Genomic DNA, 22592 nt, shown 5'->3' with positions numbered 1-22592 from the left:
ATTAGTATCATAATTTTAAAATATTTCCACACCCTTTATGTAATTATAATTAAAAAAAATATAATTTTAAAATTATAGTTTTATTATTATTATTATTATTTTAAATGTTTTGAAATTATGATTTGAATTTGTTTAATGGCAACATAAGTCATTGGTAAATTTGCTAAATTACATTTTTTTTAAAAATAAAATATAATTATTTGAATAAATAAAGAGCGGAATTAGGGAAATTAACTTTTCATTAAAAAGGTGACTCAACGTACCATTCCATACACAACAAACAAGTCTACCACGTGGTTGGCCACAATTTTTTATGCTTATCTCACCCGTGGACCCCACTAATGTTTTTATATTAAAATATTAAAATATTAATTAATAATTAATATATTAAAAAATTCGATGATTCAAAAAACTCGATCGATAAGTTATCAACTTATTACCGACGTATCTGCATTGAGTTGTTGTATTCATTCGAACTTAATCAACTCGAATATATGGTTATATTTATTTTAATTAACATGTTTTACTTGAAGCAATTTTACGTTTGGTGTAACGACCCTATTTCTCTATTGTCGTATGTTATTTTATTATGCCGAGTAAAGGCAAGATATTTCTGTACGGATGATGGCAGCTGTCGGATTGAAAACCATGAAACCCGTGTTAGGGTAGTTGCATTTTATTTATTTATTTTAGATTTTAGGTTAGACCCGAGCATCGTTTTAATATTTTCTTTGTTTTATTTTAAGTTATTTAAAATGAATGTTTTCACATAAAAATGTCACGTTATGTATGTGGTAGCGGCTCCACGTCAGTAGAAAAATAGGGTCGTTACATTAAGTGACATTATAGAAATGTTTATGAAATGCATGTGAGTGAGGATAAAATGTATCGGAAAGACTTGTGTTGATCTATGAGGACAATTTTTTGTCTTAAGAATCGAGGGGTAGGTAACGGGATTATGTGTCGCAAGAGATGTAAAAGAATGTCGGGGTTACCGGATTCTAAATCTTAAGCACGGGTCGTTACAGCTCTTCTCGATCTCTACACAACACAACACCTATGGTAGAGTGTCCCAATTATTTTGGAGGGTCGAATACGTCATTGGGGGACCCTACCATACGCGACTACCCTTCAAATACCTTCGCCCCCAACCTGGACTGTCTGTACCAATTTCCTCTCTCACTCTAAATTCCTCTCTCTCTCCTCGACCTTCCCACCCATTTCCATGGCGGAAAATGCCAAATCCCTGTAATTAAACCTCCTCTCACCATCTTCAAACCTCTAAAACTCAAAATCCGTTCTGTTTTTCTAACCATGCCGCCGTTCGACGACAATCCTCCGCCGCGACTGGTCCGCGGCGACTCTCTGCCGGAAGGAATCCTGTTCGGAAAATACGAACTCGGTAAGCTATTAGGATGTGGAGCTTTTGCGAAGGTCTACCATGGGAGAAACGTTCTTACTGGACAGAGCGTCGCGATTAAGATCGTTAACAAACTCAAAGTCCTCAAAGGCGGTTTCAAGGCGCACGTTAAGAGAGAAATCGCTATCATGCGCCGTCTCCGTCATCCGAACGTCGTTCGTCTGTTTGAAGTTCTGGCGACGAAGACGAAGATTTATTTCGTGATGGAGTTTGCGAAAGGAGGAGAGCTGTTTGGTAAAGTTTCCAAGGGACGGTTTAGTGAGAATCTTAGCCGTCGGTATTTTCAGCAGTTAATCACCGCCGTTGGATATTGTCATTCCCAAGGGATTTTTCATCGCGATTTGAAACCGGAAAATCTCCTTCTCGATGATAATTTCGATCTCAGAGTTTCCGATTTTGGACTTAGCGCTCTCACCGATCAGATTCGTCCCGACGGATTGCTACACACTCTCTGTGGTACTCCGGCTTACGTCGCGCCGGAGATTCTCGCCAAGAAAGGCTACGACGGAGCCAAAATCGACGTCTGGTCCTGCGGGATTATCCTCTATGTTCTTACCACTGGATACCTTCCGTTTAACGATTCGAATTTAATGGCGATGTATCGGAAGATTTACAGAGGCGATTTCCGGTGCCCTAAATGGACCTCGCCAGATCTGCGGCGGTTTCTCTCGAGGCTTCTGGATACGAATCCGGAGACGAGGATTACCGTCGATGAGATTCATCAAGATCCGTGGTTCGTGAAGGGATTTCAGGAGGAGAAGCTTCAAATCGAAGATTCCGGTTCAGAGATTTACGGTGATGTGAACAATGCTAAATGTTTGAATGCTTTTGATCTAATTTCCTTCTCACCTGGCTTCGATTTGACTGGATTAATCAACGAAACGGAATTTTCCTCTGGCGTTGAGCGGTTTCTCTCCGCCGAATCGCCGGAGAAGATCATAGTGACGGTTGAGGAGGCTTCGAAGTCGGAAAATGCTGCCGTGGAGAAAAACGGCTGGGGAGCTAAAGTGGAGGGTCTCGACGGCGGGTTCATCGCCGTTATTGATATTTTCCGGCTGACGGAGGAATTAGTGGTGGTTGAGATTAAAAACAGAGTAAGGGAAGTAGATCCAGACGGTCAGATTTGGAAAGATATATTGAGACCTCAACTAGAATGTTTGATCTACCGGTCGGAGTGATGGATTCCGATCAATAATCCGTCAAGGATTTGATCGGAAAACTGATCGGCGAGGACGAACAGGATTATTACCGGGATCTTGTATAGGTTCTTTTTTCCCGGATTAATTTTTTGAAATTTCTTTAAATACCCTTCTTTATGGAGATTTTGTAATTATATTAACTTTCTTGCTTTATATATTTTAATTTTACTTTTAATAATAAAATGTCAATTAATTATCATTTTACGGGTAGGTTCAATTAATCTCTCCCTCAAAATTTATAAAATTAAAGTTTAATTTGAGATAATTTATGAATTTATTTTCGTTCTTCATTGATAATATTATTTATAAATTTATTTGCTCGGTTTATAAGAAAATTTCGAAAATAAAAAGTAAAATTAAAATTAAATTTATTATGATATGTTTTATAGATACGAGAGTAAAAATTAATGCATTTTAGTAATCCCCATAATGCTATTTTCTCAACGACTTAAATGAAAATATAATTTTATCCTTAAAATTTAAAAAAAAAAAAAACATTGCATACAGGATATTTTGTAGTGTCGTGTCTTCATTAACTCTTATACCAACCAGATCTTCGAACCATTTAATCTCCACTTGTTGAACAAAAAAAATCTATTTCAATCCGAGAATTGATGTTTGGATTTTGTTATCGATAAAATTAATTTATATTTTTTATATAAATTTTTTGAAAGTTTTAAAATCTAAATATTAAATGTTGGCGATATACTCTTCACATTGTGCATTTGCTTTGTTTACAAGAAAATATCGAAAATTAGAATAAAAATTAGATATATTATGATTTGTTTCGTAGATACGAGAACAAAATTAATGCATTTTAGTAAACGCCATAATTTGATTCTCATTATACTTTATTTTCTGAGCGATTAAGGTTGAATAGTTATTTAAATGAACGTATATTATTATGCCTAATTTTTTTTTTTTTTTAAAAAAACATATACATACAAGATATTTTGTAGTGTCATGTCTTCATTGAATAGTATACCGACCCGATCCTTTAAACATTTAATTTCCACTTGTTGAACAAAAAAAATCTATTCGAACGTGAGAATTGATGTTTGGATTTTGTTACCAATAAAATTAATTTATGTTTTTACGTAAGCTTTTCGAAAATTTTAAAACGAGTACCTCAAATATTTTTCCAAAAATAAGTTATTAATACAGCCAAAAAAGCTATATATATATATATATATATATATATATATATATATATATATATNTTGTTTAGATACGTGTTTGAAAATATATTTATATTATCTAACGTGAAAAAAAAAATGTTACCCACTTCCTCTCTTATTCTTTGTTTAAACAAGCGTCTCTATTCGAGAGAGTTTTAAAAAACCCTAATTTGATGGCTTTAATTTGATTTGTTTATTATTTATGTATTATATTATTACACGAAAAAGTCGAAAGTAGTCATGAGATATTTGACCGGTTACGCACAGTTTTAAACGCGTATATTAGGGACAGATTTCTACACCCTTATAAAGAATGCTTTGTTCCACTCTCCAACCGACGTGGGATCTCAATAAAGTCAATACATCCTAGTCGTTAAGGAGACAGACTCGAAATTTGTTGGGTTTTGCCTTATTCGAATACAAACTTACATTTAAGCCGACATGTCGGATTTGTAAATCATCTTTATATTTTATAAATCGTTTGGATGATTTCCTAAAAGACAAATTCCACGTTTCGTTAAAGATAATTTAAGCTAAACAGAAAAATAAATATTTAATTAGTTAATTAAATGATATTTAAGATGTTTTAAAAAAATATATTGTAGCATATAATAAAAATAAAACATGATGATGGAGAATATTCCAAGTACATATAAGGAAGACAATATCTTAATTGGTTGGTATAAAATGACTTTTAGGTAAATTCCAAAACAACAACCAAACAAATTCAGCCACGAAAATAAACAATATATATAATAATTCATTTTTTAAAAAAAAAAAAAAAATTATTTTGATCGAATATCTCAAGACAAAAACATTTGTCTCATATTCGAATCATTTCACAAGCAAGGTCGATCATGTATAGTTTAAATGATTATAAACATGTAATCTAATATCTTAAAACAATAACACATGTTTGAGATTTGAATCACACCACAAACAAAATTGATCATATCAAGCTTGAATGATTCTACGTGCAACCTCACAAATACTCATTTTACTACATTTTTCGAGTCTCTCTAATGAAACCCGAGTTTGTAATCTTCACGAAGCTCCACCTAAAGTATTTGTTGCATAAATGAAGCTTGATTCTTCTTAATACGACATCAATATTACATAATTGAGATGTCTTGGTTCATATTACTAATCCATAAAGTTTTCAGTTATTCGAACTCAACCCAACCCAACCCAACCTAACCAAAATCGTATAAGTTGGGTTGGATTGCTCGAGTTTTCCCGATCATCGCTTCACTTCCTTTTTCCACTCTGACATCTTCTAACGTCGGCGCTAGCACCTCTCTCCGAAAAAGTAAGGATCAATACGTCGGTGTTGCTATAATAGAAGAAATTTGAATTATGGTGGAGATTATTTTGAAGATCAGGTGCTTGCCTATCACCTTTTGCTTTCATTCTTTGTTCTTGGAATTTGTGGTCAACCACACACAAATGGTCTCTAAATAATGCACCAATTCATAACCTCTCCTATTCAATTGGAACTCCTTCATTCAATTCTCTTTCTTTTTTGTTTTTGTCATGTGTCACTATTTCACGTTCAAATCCCGAGATTTTGGATATATATTTAACAACGATCGTAGATGTTTTAAATAGAATAGATACACGTCAGTTACCGTCGAACACATAAAATATTAGAGGGAGATAACAAGAAAATTGAATTAACATATTACTTAAGGAATCACTACAACGGGAATAAGATTCGGATTAGCTTGTTGATCGAATATCTCAAGGCAAGAACATTGTTTGCGATTCGAATCACTCCACAAGCAAGATCGATCATGTCTAGCTTGAATGATTCTTGTTGATCAAATATCGAAACGCAAGAACACTTGTTTGAGATTCGAATCACTCCACAAACAAGATTGATCATTTCGAGCTTGAATGATTCTACATGCAACCTAAACTACATAGAATTGCAAACAAACTTAGCCGATGCACAAATGCTTCTTTTACTCTATTTTTCAAGTCTGTTTATAAATATAACATACATGGCTTTATATACTCTAAATTACAATAAATTGTAATCCACCCAAAATTTATAACATGAAACTTCATTCTTCTTCCATGTGGCATGAATTGAAATATCTTTTTAATAATTTCAACAGTATTTTCTTCACATCTTCATTGAAGCATATTGTATGATTGATGTCTCTTGGTTCATATCATCTAGTATATTTTGTTCTCATTTACAATGCATTCTATCCTCAGGATCGGTCTCATTCGTATGGGGTCTTGGTTCATTCATGTACCTCTCTTTTACTTGGGTGTCACATGTCCACTAGCTTCCACCTTGGTTCGTCCCTAAACTATATCTTATTGGGTGAAGTATTCCTCTGATAAATTTTGTAACGTAGCCATATTGCTGGGAATGCAAAGGAATGTTGGGGCACACATGTGCCAAATCCAAATATCTTGGACATGGGTTGTTATAAAAACATCACTAAAATATCCTAATAATGGAACTATAACTGATGTGTGAAGAACACGTATCATGATCCCCTCTGAATTTTTTTAATAATAATATGATGTGTTTCAGAAAATATTTTTTTATAATGGTACGGACGCGTACGTTACAAGGCAATAAAACGATTATTATATTTATTATAATGCTGCGACTGTCATTATTCTTACCGAGTGTCTGACAAAAGCTTTAGAGAATACTAGCCCGATCAAGAAAAGAGTCCAGGAGGTGTGCGAACCAACTGGCAGGTATATACTCTCACGTGTGAGCCGTGTGTAGAGCAATAAATATACATCAAATTACATGCTTAGGATAGTCGCCCAAAGAATACAGACTAAAATGATAAATCTCCCTCATGATTGCATGTGCTCGCATCAAACCTCAATAGTGGTGTCACATACTAAGTCATGTGCTGCTCTTATTGGTGAAGACAAGACTCCCCTGTACGATTGACAGTGATATCGCAACTCAGGAGAACATGACACATGCATAGTGTAGTTTGCATTTAATTTCGTAGTTTATAGGTTAGTATGCATTTAAAATCGTAGAGTATAGGTTATTATACGACATTTCTGTCTTTTTTTCGTGTTGAAGTATTTTAAGGACCTTCTATCAAACATATAAGTCCATGACAATATTTTATGGTAAAGTTTTAAATGATTATTTTCGCATAAAATGATAATGATATGTCTACTGTAACGACTTTAGGTTAAGTAAAAATCTAGGGTTGTTACATAGACAAATTGGTTGAGTCATATATCATTAATCTAGAGGTTAGAGTTCAGACACATGTTCAACTTATTAAAAATTAAAAAATTAAAAAAATGTATATTTTAACCAATTGAATTATATATTATAGTCTAGATTAAAATGATTTAGACGGTGACCGTAAGTTTGATATGATGTGTCCATTAAATTTAAAAAAAATGTTATCCACAAATTAATTATTGAAAATTAAGAATTTTGAAGTATAAAAAATGGCAAAGATTAATTAATAATGTTATGAACTAAAAAAAAAAATAATTGGTAGTTGAATAAAACACGTGTCAACTAATAAACTATTTTTTATTTTCATTTTCATTTAATAATATGTGAATTTTTTTATAACCATAAGATTTTAAAGAATAAAATTTATTAATGATCTTTGGCATTTTCCTTCTATCCTTCTCAAACCACTTATATCTTCACACTAATTTTTATTTATAATTTAATTTCTAGTGAATTATGAAAAAAAAAAATCGGGGAATAAACTCTCTCGATTCTTTACTAGACAAAGACGTGCATACCAATCATTTTCCACCCTCCGATCTCGACCTCTAAAAAATTTCTCGGAGTTCTTAATATTTAAAAAAAAAAAATTAGACTATTTTTCTAATTTTTAAAAATTCATATATTTATAACAAAATATATATATATATATATATNAAAAAAAAAACAATAAATATTAAAATAAACTTATTGTTTTGGATTTTGTGGGGGCAAAATGAGTAATAAATAAAAGATGAGGGATCTTTTTTAATTTATAAAAATCCAAGGAATCGTGTCTGTGGAACTTAGAACCTCATAATTTGGAGGGCCCATAATTTTAATTTCCAACTCATTAAATAATTCCAATAAATACTTTTAAATAATTTATTCAATTTTTAAACTTCTCGCCGCAAACATCTAATACCATGCAACTTCTAAAGCTCTCCAAGGGGTAATTTGGAATTAACAAAAATAAAAAAAAAATAAAAAAAAAAATNGATTATAAATCGATGATCATTCCCTAAATTATCCAATGTGGGACTTTCGTCCAACGTCTCCCTTTAATCGAGGCTCGACTCATTTTTCTTCTGAAGTCCTGTGTTCGACATTTGAGGATTCTATTGACATGACTAAGTTTAGGGCATGACTCTCTGATACCATGTTAAATGAACACGACTCTCCACAATTGTATGATATTGTCTATTTTGAGCACAAGCTCTCGTGGCTTTGTTTTGGGCTTCCCCAAAAGGTCTTGTAACAATGGAGATAGTATTCCATGATCATTCCATAAATTAGTCGACGTAGATGTGGAACTTTCATCCAACAAATATATTTTTATTTTAGGATTTATATTTTTAAATATTTAATATAGATCATGTATTTTAAAGATATTTTGAAAGTAACATTTATTGTTAGCTTGAAGTTATTTATTTTATTTTATTTTTAAATAAGAATCACAAGAAGAAAAAAAAAACAATAAATATTAAAATAAACTTATTGTTTTGGATTTTGTGGGGGCAAAATGAGTAATAAATAAAAGATGAGGGATCTTTTTTAATTTATAAAAATCCAAGGAATCGTGTCTGTGGAACTTAGAACCTCATAATTTGGAGGGCCCATAATTTTAATTTCCAACTCATTAAATAATTCCAATAAATACTTTTAAATAATTTATTCAATTTTTAAACTTCTCGCCGCAAACATCTAATACCATGCAACTTCTAAAGCTCTCCAAGGGGTAATTTGGAATTAACAAAAATAAAAAAAAAATAAAAAAAAAAATACTTTCAAAAATATATTTAATTTCATTTTAATTACTTTAAACCTTATAATTACTTAGATTTGTAATTGAAATAAAAATATTTAAGGTTTTTTATTAATAAATTAATTAATTAATTCTAAGATTTTTTAGAGATCAATTTGATTATTACATTATAGAATATTAATTTTATTTAATATATGATAAGACTTTTGTCATCAATTATAATTGAAAACTAATGGGCTTTCCATACAATAATGGGCCGGGCTTCCGTAATAGGCCCAAAAATTCTACGGTGAATCGGGAACAATAGCAGGCCCATATTGTTTCCGTATATAGGCCCAAATAAAAACATTTTTGTTTTCATTAAGGTTATTTTTATATTATAATTAGGGGTGAAAAAAAGTTGGGCGGGTTCGATGTTCCCATGGAGAAGTAAACGATGAAATATATTATTTTATTAGATACAGTGAAAATGAAATGAGAAACCTCTTATTGATTATTAGTGTAAGATTTCATATCGATTTGAGAGAATAACGAAACATTGGTTATAGGGGTGTGGCATCTCCCTAACAAACATATTTTAAAACCAAAACGTTCAATATATGTCAGCGGTGGGCTTGAGCTGTAATTTGAATCATTCTCTGTAAGCCCGCAACGAAAATTTGAATATCTTTAACATACAGAGAAACTTAGGTCTTGTCTTCAAATTCAACCAGATGAAATCTTCTCGAACACCAACACTCGAAGAAACTTTTTTTTATAAAGTAATTATATATATATATATATGCCAATTACCTTTCATATCAAAGGTCCCAATTTGGTTCAAAGTATTATTTTTAGTATTTTTATTTTATATTTTATTTTATTTTATTTTATTTGGTGGTCTATCTATTTTCAAATGTTTGAATGTACTCTTTTAAAAATAATTATGGTTAAATTTTATTTTTATTTTTTTTTTGGAAAAAAAGTATTTATTAATCTTTCCTTTTTACAGGGCATTTGAAAGGTAGCAAAATAATAATAATAATAATAATAATAAAATTATTAAAGTAAGGGTAAAATAGGAATTTCAAAATTTGTCACATAGTTTGCTAATTCGAGAAGGAGATCAGAACTAAGATAGAAAAAGCTACATTCATATAAAAAGTACATTACAATCCTAAAAGAGGTAAATTGTTCGATTAACATAATCTTTACAGAAAAAGACGATAAGATTACAAATAGAGCAACCGTTCCAATAGGTAGATAATACCCATTACTATTAGGTTGATTGCTAGATTCCACCTACAAAGTCGACTTACATCAACCCCGAGCAGTAACACTGAAATATAACTTATCTTGTGATAAGGGATTGTTTGTCGAGTGTAACATGACTGTATTCGATGCTAGTAATCGAAGGGAAGATGGTAATTTGCCACGAAAATGATGACTTTACTCTGATCCGATACACATGAACTCAAAACTACTCGTTTCTAATGTGATGATAGGTGTATGGACGATAAGGCTAGAACGAGCATAAACGCTTTAACTAAATAAAATATTATTTATAAAAAGAGATCAAACTTCAGGTGTTTTTGGTTGTTGGGTAGGCGAAGCACTAGAATTAAATGATCGGAGCTTGTTGAAGACGGCGGCGCACCAGTCCCAAAGATGCAGCACCACGAACGTCCCAATCCCTCCGATCAATCCATAAGCAATCGAATATGTCAACGGCATCAAAGCCATCGTCATAAATGCCGGAATTGCTTCTCTCATATCCCCCCATTCGATTTCCACCATTGATTTCGCCATTAAAACCCCCACTAGAATCAACGGCGGCCCCACCGCCCACGGCGGAATCGACGCTAAAAGCGGCGTAAACCAAAACGCCAGCAGAAAGTATCCCGCCACCGTCACCGCCGTTAGCCCTGTTCTCCCGCCTTCTCTGATTCCCGCTGACGACTCGACGTATGCCGACAACGGCGACGTTCCAAGCAGAGATCCAATGACGATTGAGAAAGCGTCCGACATAAACGCGAAATACTGACCCTCGAAGTCGCCGGAAGCGTTGGTGAATCCGGCGAAACGGGCTATGGAATACAGAGTTCCGGTGGTGTCGAGAATGTCGACGTAAAGAAACGTGAACAGAGATTCCCAGAAATGGAGTTTACTCAAATCCCGGAAACTCAAAGCTCCGGCGGTGGTTTTAATCAAATGCATATCGACGACTTTCTTGAAATACCCATATGCAGAGTCGCCGGCCGCCGTGTCGGGAAACACCGTAACCGCCGTGTTACGAAACCAAGAAATCGCTGTCACGAAAACGATGCCGTATATCATAGCGCCTTTCACGTTTTTCACCAAACAATACGCAATGATTACGAATCCCACCACGCCGAGCCAGAACGTGGGGCTTTCCATTCGGTTGTTAAGGCAGAGAATCTCATCGGAAACGGCGCCGTTTGGGAGCAGAGTAACCGTTCCATTCGGGGCAGTTACGACGGCAGCTAAAGCTGCCCGGGAAGCTTTCGGGCAAGCTCCGATCGTGACGAGCGTCGAGGCGCTAAACCCGATTAGCCCAATTCCTTGATTGCTCTGTAATCCGATGAAGGCGAGGAATAATCCGATTCCGGCGGAGGATGAGATTCTGATCGGTTTTGGGATTAATTTGGCGAGTTTGGCTCGTAATCCGACGGCGGAGATTAGGAGGAAGATTAAGCCCTCAATAAAAATGGCGGCTAATGCGCTTTTATACGGTAAATAACCCGACCCGTGAAACCCGACGACGGTGTAAGCGAAATAAGCGTTGGTGCCCATTCCGGGAGCTAAGGCCAAGGGGAGATTCGCGAAAACGCCCATTATGAAGCTTCCGATGAGGGAGGAGGCGACGGTGGCGGTGATCAGATCTTTTCGGGTGGTTTGTAGGCAGGCGGAGTAACCCGGGTTAACGGGTCGGAATTTGCAGGAATTGTCCGGTTGGATGACGTGGTGGGCCGGAGCTAAGCAGGCAGCAAGTGGTACGGTCGGGTCAGAACAGAGGGGCGTGCAGTCAGCGGCGGTGCACGTGCCGCCTGAGTCGGTGAGGATGCTAGCGTTCACGGCGAGAACGTAGGCCATCGTGAGGAAAGTGGCGGTGCCGGCGCGGAGCTCCGTCGTGAAGGTCGTGTTTCGTTCGACGAGTTTGAATCGCTTTCCTACGCGAGTGGTGGCGACGAATGAGTTTAGCCTCGTCAGTAGAGATGGCTTGTGTGCAAGAGCCGCCGCCGTCGCCGTCGCCGTCGCAGTCGCCGCCATGGGAGGTTGTGGTAGAAGTGTGGGTGCGTTGAATTTGAACAAAGGTGTGTTATCTCAGCCATTAGTTTCTAAATAAGATTGAAAACGGCGTCGTAACGTTTAATTATCTTTTTAAGCTTTAAAGAACATCCTCTCATGCAAGGCATGTAGTTGTTCATTGATGCATTCGTTTCTTCATTTTTGTCATTTTTTTTAGACCTTCCTTTTAAAGTCCCACCAACCCGGGACTAATCTCGGGACCCATAGTTTTTTTAGTTCAACAATGGCAGACCGACAGATTCGAAACTCTATTGAAAGTATAAATCCCAAATTTGGACTATTTTTAAATAAAACCAAATTCAATGTCAAATGACTAAAATGATATTTTTTAATTTTTCTTATATGGTAGTAAGTTTTTTCTCTCTGTTCAACAATTGGTGTGAAGTGTGTTGAAGATGTAATATGGAAATCACTACAAGGGGAGTAAGATTCGGGTTACCTTATTAATCAGATATCTCAAGGTAAGAACACTTTACCTAGCAGCACGACGCTTGTATTGCTCTCCCCCAACCCCGTTTTCACGGTTTAGGCTGCTTCCATTTCGCTCGCCGCTACTACGAGAATCACTTTTGCATTCTTTTCCTCTGGCTACTAAGATGTTTCAGTTTGCCAGGTTGTCTCTTGCCTGCCCATGGATTCAGCAGCAGTTTGAAAGGTTGACCTATTCGGGAATCTCCGGATCTACGCTTATTTTCAACTCCCCGAAGCATTTCGTCGCTTACTACGCCCTTCCTCGTCTCTGGGTGCCTAGGTATCCACTGTAAGCCTTTCTTCNTGCTCATTTTACTGTATTTTCCAAGTCTACTTACAAATACAACATACATGACTTTACGTAGCCTCAAAATCAAACTATTAAATGCATTCCAAGAGTTGTAACATTCCTATGACCATAATTGACGATTATGTAAATGTAATCTAAAGTAAATAAAAAGTCTTAAAATATATTAATGAAATACAATAATAACTCTAAATTACTTTAAAGGGTAAGTCACCCAAAATTTATAATAATGAAAATTCATCTTTATGTGGCATGAATTAAAATATCTTTTGCTAATTTCAACAACATTTTCCTCCCATCTTCGTTGAAGTATATTGTATGATTGATATCTTTTGGTTCATATCAGGATGATTGGAGGAGTATGCATCGACTAATGAAGAGAAATCAAAAGCAGCTTAGATAATATTATATAATTGTGGAAGTCTATTATTTTTAACGATGGAGATCGAACAAGTATAAACTCTAAAAATAAAATTATATCAAATTAAAAGAAAATTAAATTATGNTGATTCAAATCATTCCATAAACAAGATTGATCATGTCGAGCTTAAATGATCTACATGCAATTTAAACTATATAGAATTGTGCTCATTTTACTGTATTTTCCAAGTCTACTTACAAATACAACATACATGACTTTACGTAGCCTCAAAATCAAACTATTAAATGCATTCCAAGAGTTGTAACATTCCTATGACCATAATTGACGATTATGTAAATGTAATCTAAAGTAAATAAAAAGTCTTAAAATATATTAATGAAATACAATAATAACTCTAAATTACTTTAAAGGGTAAGTCACCCAAAATTTATAATAATGAAAATTCATCTTTATGTGGCATGAATTAAAATATCTTTTGCTAATTTCAACAACATTTTCCTCCCATCTTCGTTGAAGTATATTGTATGATTGATATCTTTTGGTTCATATCAGGATGATTGGAGGAGTATGCATCGACTAATGAAGAGAAATCAAAAGCAGCTTAGATAATATTATATAATTGTGGAAGTCTATTATTTTTAACGATGGAGATCGAACAAGTATAAACTCTAAAAATAAAATTATATCAAATTAAAAGAAAATTAAATTATGAGGACGATACAAATTAAACTCTAAATATTCTTTTTTGCATGTATGAATTTTTAAATTATTTCATTTATAATTTATTGGTTGAAATAACTTTTTGCATGTGAAATGGTATTTTACATTTTTTTTTTAAAAAATGAATGAATTTATGCCCCTTGTTGAGTGAATTAAAATTTTAAACTAATCTGTATTTTAATTAAAATTTCTTATGATGACTAAAATAACTTTAAAAGGAAAGTTACTATCTATACCATCAAGATATACCTTCTTTTTCGGTGGCTCAATCATAGAAACTTCATGGTTAAACGTAATTTGCTTGAATTAATTCTAACAGGGAACGTCTAGGAAACAAGAGATGAGATTTAAAACGCCTAGATGCCCCTAAGAACCTAGCAGACCTCCACGGATCCTGTTTTTGACAATTTTTTCTAAAATTTTATGAAGAAAATGGTTTTCTTGTCGATTCAAAAATGATGAAATATTGTAGTTAAAACTATATTGTACAATTTTGTATACTAAATTTGTAAAATTTATACAACTGGTAAACGATCATCATGCTTGGCACAGTGCACCATCGTTGTTGTACTCTAGGTGTCCGACTATAGTACAGAGCTAGTTTGACCAGCAAATCATGTAATCTTTCCAAAGCTAGCATGCTAGTTGATTCCTCCTCATAAACAGTTAGTCAGTAGTTGCTGAATACAAGACTTCCTTGCCTTCGGCCTAACTTGCTTTCCTTCCTTCAGCCTTTAGACTTCTTTTCTTAAACATGAATGAGAATTCTTGTTTTGTATTTTCCTTTTCTGTTAATCAAAAAAATCAAACATAAAGTCAACATGTCCGAGTGGTTAAGGAGACAGACTCGAAATCTGTTGAGCTTTTCCTACGTAGGTTCGAATCCTACTGTGCTTTTCCTACGTAGGTTCGAATCCTACTGTTGACGATTGAAGAAATATTGCAATTGAAACTATGTACAATTTTGTTTACTAAGTTTGTAAAATTTATACAACTAGTAAATGATCTTAATGATTGGCATGGTGCACGACAATTGACTGCGTAGGTTCAAATCTTGCTATTGACGATGGTGTATTAAATTATTAGATTTTATCACTTTAGTTCTTTAGTAAATTTGATGTTATTGACGAAATTAATGTATATTTTAAACAATTGAATTATATATTATAGTAGAGGCTAAACCATTGATTCGAACTTGTATACAAGACTACAAGCAAAATACAAGGATGTCTTAGCATCAACAAACCCAGAAAATACCTTCTTTTTTTGTATAAAGAAAACTGTACAGAAATGATACCTTGTATTATGGCTAGCTGGTTGAGTTTTCATAGCCATGTCTAACTCCCACAGGCCAAGCACTCTTCACGATTCGTTAAAGAACATACCATCTCTGCCATTTTTGTACTATCATCTTCATTGTTAGTTTTTTCCTGTAAAAATCATCGATGGAGTTTGATTATATGATGAACTTACAGCTAAGCCAGTAGTTTTTATTATACACTTACCTTTAGCATTGAAGTATCGACTGTAAATTTGATGGCATCGGCCGCAGCTCGGGATCGAAGATAGTACATTCCTGTTTTTAAGCCCTTCATATAGCAAAAACAAAAAACGGAGTCAAAATTGCATTCCCAGTTGAAGGAGAGAATTGTTAGGAATCACGATCTCTACAATTGTTTGATATTGTCCACTTTGAACGTAAGCTCTCGTGATTTTCCTTTGGGCTTTCCCAAAATATCTCATACCAATGAAGATGTATTCCTTACTTATAAACCCATGAAAATAATGTACCTTTGACCACGCATAAAAGTGCAAGGAAGTAAGTTTTCCAAAATTTGGTTGGTCCATGTGAATATTAAGGCTCTGACTCTGGTCGATGTAGCATCCTCGATCGATGGCCATATCTACTAATGTCTTCTGCTTGATCTCCCAGACAGTTCTGAGTTCAATATATTAAGAACAAATCAGGACATATCAACATCAAGGGCAAGAAAAGGGGAAATGTAAGGAAAACTCATATTACTTGTAAATAGCTCTTAGATCATCAGGGATTTCTGGAATGTTCTGAACAGAACCATTCTCATAGATGATCTTATTCTTCAGTACAGGAGACCATAAATCCATCTCTGTTAAGTCATGCAGGAGATGCTTGTTCACAACAACAAATTCACCACTGGAGGATGGAAAGAAAGATTTCAGAATACATATATATACTATTACAACAGGCTCTAGAAGTTCAAACTGAAATGCAGACCTTAGAACTCTGCGGCTGTAGATGTTAGAAGTGTATGGTTCAAAGCACTCGTTGTTTCCAAGAATCTGGCTGGTAGAAGCAGTTGGCATTGGAGCCACAAGAAGTGAATTTCTAACCCCATTATTCGCTATCTGTTCTCTCAGAGCATCCCAATCCCATCGCTTTGAAGGAGTTACTCCCCACATGTCAGGCTGGAGAATTCCCTGAGAACAAATAAGTGAATCAGAAGACCAGGTGTTGGTGAATGATTGAAAGGTAATATAGATCAGAACAATTTCAGATTACATACCTTACTAATAGGACTGCCAGCATACGTTTCATAGGGGCCCTCCACTGCAGCAATCTCACATGACGCTTTAAGAGCATGGTAGTATATGGACTCAAATATATCTTTGTTAAATTGTTGGGCCTGCCATTTGTTACAATATGGACAACTTTAGCTTGAATGTACGAGCTAAGAACAGAAGGTAAAGCTAAAAAAGCCTGAATTACCTCGGGTGAATCAAACGGCATTCCCAGTAAAATGAAAGTATCTGCAAGACCTTGAACCCCAATACCAATGGGTCTGTGTCTTAGATTTGACCTTCTGGCAGTTTCAACAGGATAGTAATTGACATCTATTATCTTGTTCAGATTTGTTGTCACTTGAGCAGTTATCTAATTAGAGAAAGAATAAATAAATGAGATCCATATTGGTTGGGGAAGAGAACGAAGTATTCTTTACAAGGGTATGGAAACCTCTCCCCTAGCAGACGCGGTTTAAAAACCTCGAGGGGAAGTTCGAAAGGGAAAGCCCAAAGAAGACAATATCTACTAGCAATGGGCGTGAGCCGTTACGTAAAACTATAATCATGAGTAAGAAATAATACCTCGGCTAATTTGTCAAAATCAAAGTATCGATTCTTGGAATCTCTACTACCAATAAGTTTAGATGGGTGAGACTCGATTGGAACACCCTGCAGTTAAAAATCGTATAATGCAAATTAAGCTAATGAATCCCAATAACAGAAGGCAAAGTTATGCTGCAGAAAAGAACAGGTGTTTGGTATAGCCCACCTTCTCTCTGACAAAACGAGGTAGAGCAATTGAGGAAAGATTACACACAGCTGTCTCTGTTGGGCTTGAATATTCAATAATCTCTGTACATAAATTAGAGGATTTAATGGTCCCAAGATTCTGTTGGTTGCTTTTCCTGTTACAAGTATCCTAGAGATTGCGAGAAAAAGCAAGTACAATAAGTTACACAACAAACAAGTTTGAAAGCTACAACAAAGCACGGCGGTTTAATACCTTGAATAGCATGTAAGGGGTTCCAGTTTCAATCTGAGATTTTAAGATTTCAAACCAAAGATTCTGTGCCTTGACAACCTTCCTGGCTTTTCCCTACAAATAACACAAAATCATAATCAAGACAAGAGAGTATCCAATGTTTCGAGCAGAAAAAAGTTGGTTTCAAAATCAACTCCATGAAAATTAAAATGTATTTACCTGCTGCTCATATCCAATGTATAGCTTCTCAAATTCCTCACCCCAACAATCAGCCAAACCTGGGGCCTCATTCGGACAAAATAATGACCATTCTCCATTAGTTTGGACTCTTTTCATGAACAGATCAGGAACCCAAAGTGCAAAAAAAAGATCTCGAGCACGATGCTCCTCCTATGTGAAAAAACAGTTGCAAACATTTAGCACTTACATTTAGAATGAATGGAATACAATGTAGCACAATTTCCAGTAAATAAATCAGCAAATAGTAATTACTTTTCCATGATTTTTCCTAAGATCCAAAAACTCAAATATATCAGCATGCCATGGCTCTAAGTATACAGCAAAAGCACCTGCAAGTGGCAGTTATAATGTGAGAAACGCAAATATTGATCATAGAAAACTTAGAGGGATCCAATAAGCACATTACCTTTCCTCTTGCCTCCTCCTTGATCAACATATCGAGCAGTATCATTGAAAACCCGCAACATAGGCACAATCCCATTAGATGTCCCATTTGTTCCACGAATATAACTGCCCATGGCACGAATATTGTGGATGGAAACACCAATGCCACCAGCTGATTTGCTAATGACAGCGCACTCTTTTAAGGTATCATATATACCTTCAATACTATCATCCTTCATGCATATGAGGAAACAGCTGCTAAGCTGTCATGCAACGAGCAAACCCATGAAAATCAAGCCAAGTTTTCAAATTATTAAAAGAAAAAGATAAAAACAACAACAACTACTACTATAATCAACATTATTTAGAAATAGATATCAACTAACTCATAACTTACTTGAGGCCTTGGTGTTCCAGAGTTAAAAAGAGTGGGAGAAGCATGAGTGAACCAACGTTGAGACATAGTGTGGTAAGTTTTAATAGCAGATTCAATATCATCCTTGTGAATACCAACAGCAACCCTCATTAACATGTGTTGAGGCCTCTCCACAACCTTGTCCTGAACCTTCAAGAGGTATGACCTTTCCAAAGTTTTGAAACCAAAGAAATCATAATCGAAGTCACGCTCATATACAATCTCACTATCCAAACGAGCAGCATTCTGGAAAAGAGCAACAAAAGAAAGAGAGTTCCATTAAACAAGCAGTATGGGGCAGATTAAGCACTCACCTGACAGAAATACAAAAGCTCAAGTGCACACATTTGCAACTTAAAATTTGATCAACAAAAAATCACCAGCAACGTACAAAATCAAGATAATACAAACTAGAACAGCTGTCCTTCCCACCATTAAAGAAGCCCCTCGTAACATTTTCTTATTTTGTACAAAAGTCAAACCTCTTACAAGGATCAAATGAATCAAATAAGACAAAAGAGAAAAAAAAAAGTTCTTGACCAATCAATACATCCACACAAGAATTTCATTATAAAACTATTAATCATCAAAGGAAAATAATATTCAAGAAAGAATAAAAGATCACCTTCATGATTACTACATAAACATCATCAGCTATGAGAGAAGCCCTTTGTCCTGATCTTTCACTGACATGGTTGTACATGTCTCTGATACTGAACACCATTACAATTCAAAAATTAGTTCAAGTCAATTATAGAGTAATAAACAATTTTAATTCCATACTGAAATGCATCATCAAGACTGGCATGAGCATATGCCAAACTTACGTCTCTGAGAATAACTTTTTCGTGTTCTTGTGCAGATTTGAAACAGCAATTCTTGCAGCCAACTGGGTTGAACAAACAAGGAAAACATTAGCAAATCAAGACGCATTCCCTTGCCTCCATTTATCAGTTACTTATAATCATGAAGAAATTATTATCCCATAAAAGAAGGCCAGTTATGTAATAAGTATGTAGAACCACAGATGTACAAGACCCAAAAGATATCATAAACAAATTGAGAAACAGAAAGTAAAATTAATTCAAAACGTGGAAAAATTCACAGATGGGGATAAAAACGAACGGAAGAAACCAAAGGGTTAGTTGGAAAAACTAAGATCATACAAAACAAGAAGACCCCAGATAGCAAAATAGATGAAGATACAAATGAGAACTCACGGAAGCATAGTCAGGATGATTGGTGGTCATAGCAGCGGCGGTTTCGGCGGCCAATTCATCAAGCTGGCTAGTGGTGACGCCCTTGTAAACACCGGCACAGACTTTTTGGGAAACCAGAACCGGGTCACAGTGGTCGACGCTAAGGCCATAACTAAGTTTCTTCAAACGGGCAACAATCTTGTCAAAATGCACCGCTTCCTGACACCCATCTCTCTTCACAACATACATCTTTACAAGAAGAACCTAACTAAGGAATTTTGTCGAAGAGGTCTTATGCAGAGACAGGGCTGAGAGAAAAATCAAGTTATATAGGAAGATTAAACAACAATGCAGAAAATGCACTGATTTATTACAAACGATTTCTAAGATAAATTATCAAATACTAAAAAAACATCTTTGGAAGTCCAACGCCAGAATGCCAAAGCAAATCTATCACTTAGACTTACAAAAAACAAATTCAAATAGATTTTAAAAAAATACATTTTTCGAATAGACTAGAACAATACTTCAAATAAAACAAGACTTCCAAGTGGACTGAACAAAGCTTTCAATACATTCAATAAAACAAAATTTTGAATCCACAAAACAATTCATCGAATCAAAACATTCGAACTTCTAAATAATTTTAATACATGACAAAACTAAAACATAGTTACTTTCCTATTTTAGGATAATTGTTATTTAAATATCTCAACTGAATGACAAATGAAATCATCTAGTCTTTCAGCAAATCTCTCTCATTTTACTTATTTTTTAAATTTTCCTTGATTTTTTCGTGGACGTTTTCCTCCCAATTGCCAGAAGTCAACATCCATATTGAGAGCATATTTAAACCAAATTTTATGATTTGGAAATGATGTAGAAACTACTCGATCAAAAACCTAGAATCCTCAATCCAAAATCCACTTCCATGAATAAATAAGAACTTCGTAGAACAATATTTAGAGGTTAGAACTCAACTCACCGTTCACGTTTGTGGCTGTTGTGAGGAGGAAGACGACGCTTGCAGGTCGTGGTTGAGTGCGACAAAATCGCAGTTAGATAGCCATTCAAAGAAGACGCCAGTGCATAGATTCGAAAGAGAGTGAGAGAGAGAAGGCGCTGAAGTTCGCCGGAGAAAGAAATGAAGAGTGAAGGGCGGAAGGGGATCGAGGGGTGTAAGGAAGAAGATGAAAGGTTAGGGCTTTGTTTTTATTTATAGTTAAGAATGAAGATTTGGAGGTTGGCGGGAGTATTTGAAGTTTGGGGAGGGGCGGTGGTGGCCCACCACTTCTCCATTTATTTTTAATCCTTTTAAATTTTCACCTCTCAATTCTTATTATTTTATTTTCAAGTGTGTTGTCACAAAACAAATGATATTTTAATTTTAATCAACATTTTTTTTTTTTTGTAACTTACTAGAGTAAGTTGATATTTAAAAACTTAATAAAGTATTTATGTCATTAAATTTGGCTTCACAGTCTTCCCGCAATCATATGACCCTCCCAAACTTTAAAGATTGAGTTGGATTGAATTTTTTAAAAAATCAAAATTTTGGGTCAGTTTGTGGGTTGACTTTTTTTTTTGTCAACTCGATGAACTTAAAAAAAAGGGTCCTAATCCAACCCTATCATTAGATTCACTCGACAAACCGACAAAGCATGCATTTCTTTCCTTTCTTGCTTGGCCAAAATGTGTTAAACAGAACCTTCTGTCATTTGGTCTGCTGTGAGATGTGTTAAACAGAACCTTCTGTCATTTGGTCTGCTGTGAGATGTGTTAAACAGAACCTTTTGTCCTTCGGTCGAGATTCAACCTACAAACAGACAAAGCATTTCTTTCCTTTTCTGCTTGGCCAAGATGTGTTAAACAGAACCTTCGGTCCTTCAGTCCTTCAGTCTGCGCTTTGACTTTTTCTTTTTTCAAAACTCAAGCTTCTTGCAAATCCTTTTTCTTTTTTCAAAACTCAAGCTTCTTGCAAATCCCAATAAGCGGGTAACTAAGGTCTACCCGTTTTGGAAAGCCTCACTTGTTCAAAAAAGATCAGAACCGATTCAATCAATTGAAATCAATGCGAGTGTTAAGAAAATTAAGAATAACTTTTACCTTTAGAGATTATTACAAAAATTCATAATATTTAACGTTAGTGATGCATTTGTGACTTGTAACTATTAGATATTTAAGCTTTATAAGATTTGTATCTATTTGATATTTAAGTTTTATAATATTTTAATTATTAAATGTAACCTACAAAGGATAAGTAAATTTTTTTTAAATAATAAAAACAAAAACCTGACAAGTCCACCTAACCCAACTGAAAAAATAGAGAGTTTTTTTTTTAAATAATGAAAACAAAAACATGACAAGTCCACCCAACCAAAAAAAAAAAAAAAAAAAAAAAAANATGAATTATATTCGTACTATTTGAGTCACTAGCCCAACTCGTATACACCTCTAAATAGTTCAAATGTTGGTCTAAGAAAGTGAAAACCATGATGAAACATAAGGTAAAAAACATAACTATTATCAATATCGTTGATATATAGAATATAGTTTTGAATGGAATTGAATTATATTAAAGTTGGTGTTTGAATCTCGTGGATTTTTTACGATAATCAAATCGCGTGACATACGATGGTCCCATGGGTTAAGAACTTCCAATATTTAGATTGCGAATATATATTATGTCAGTCAAGCTATACCAACATATTTGAGAAATTGTGTGGTTTGCCCAAAATAGTGGCATGTGGGTATGCACATGATGAAGTAATTATTTATGCAGTCAGTAATCAATATATGCTAAAAAAGCCTTTTACGGCTGTAGTCAATATATGCTAAAAAAGCCTTTTACGGCTGT

The 22592-nt window shown here is 34.7% G+C and overlaps 3 protein-coding genes across 3 annotated transcripts; 1 reads left to right on the top strand and 2 right to left on the bottom strand.

Annotated features, from left to right (window-relative positions):
* Positions 1–1087: 1087 nt before the first annotated feature.
* Positions 1088–2823, top strand: LOC111804574 (CBL-interacting serine/threonine-protein kinase 14-like). The gene has a single exon (XM_023689430.1). It carries the CDS (start codon positions 1315–1317, stop codon positions 2596–2598), a length of 1284 nt encoding a protein of 427 aa, XP_023545198.1. The 5' UTR covers positions 1088–1314; the 3' UTR covers positions 2599–2823.
* Positions 2824–9920: 7097 nt separating this feature from the next.
* LOC111803032 (adenine/guanine permease AZG1-like) lies at positions 9921–12414 on the bottom strand. Its single transcript, XM_023687281.1, has one exon. The coding sequence runs from the start codon at positions 12053–12055 to the stop codon at positions 10340–10342; it is 1716 nt and encodes a 571-aa protein (XP_023543049.1). The 5' UTR covers positions 12056–12414; the 3' UTR covers positions 9921–10339.
* Positions 12415–15116: 2702 nt separating this feature from the next.
* Positions 15117–20942, bottom strand: LOC111803311 (ribonucleoside-diphosphate reductase large subunit-like). The gene is made up of 18 exons (XM_023687651.1): positions 20721–20942; positions 19757–20043; positions 19364–19425; positions 19162–19249; positions 18519–18782; positions 18144–18384; positions 17990–18066; positions 17717–17887; positions 17519–17611; positions 17285–17434; positions 17098–17184; positions 16721–16885; positions 16518–16637; positions 16229–16431; positions 15998–16147; positions 15766–15913; positions 15480–15563; positions 15117–15404 (listed from the first exon to the last, which is right to left on the bottom strand). Exons 2-18 carry the CDS (start codon positions 19982–19984, stop codon positions 15312–15314), a joined length of 2424 nt encoding a protein of 807 aa, XP_023543419.1. The 5' UTR covers positions 19985–20043; positions 20721–20942; the 3' UTR covers positions 15117–15311.
* Between the last annotated feature and the right edge of the window lie 1650 nt (positions 20943–22592).

This window comes from Cucurbita pepo, chromosome LG10 (assembly GCF_002806865.2).
Source record: "Cucurbita pepo subsp. pepo cultivar mu-cu-16 chromosome LG10, ASM280686v2, whole genome shotgun sequence".
Lineage (NCBI taxonomy): Eukaryota > Viridiplantae > Streptophyta > Magnoliopsida > Cucurbitales > Cucurbitaceae > Cucurbita > Cucurbita pepo.
The sequence above is the reverse complement of the archived record's forward strand: the minus strand, read 5'-3'. Positions and strand labels throughout refer to the sequence as shown.

Coding starts and splice junctions, on each gene's coding strand:
- LOC111804574 (XM_023689430.1), top strand. CDS start 1,315: ATGCCGCCGTTCGACGACAATCCTCCGCCGCGACTGGTCCGCGGCGAC.
- LOC111803311 (XM_023687651.1), bottom strand. CDS start 19,984: ATGTATGTTGTGAAGAGAGATGGGTGTCAGGAAGCGGTGCATTTTGAC. Junction 17,612..17,716: donor ACATTGGATATGAGCAGCAG/GTAAATACATTT, acceptor TGTTATTTGTAG/GGAAAAGCCAGGAAGGTTGT. Junction 15,405..15,479: donor TCGATACTTCAATGCTAAAG/GTAAGTGTATAA, acceptor TGATTTTTACAG/GAAAAAACTAACAATGAAGA.
- LOC111803032 (XM_023687281.1), bottom strand. CDS start 12,055: ATGGCGGCGACTGCGACGGCGACGGCGACGGCGGCGGCTCTTGCACAC.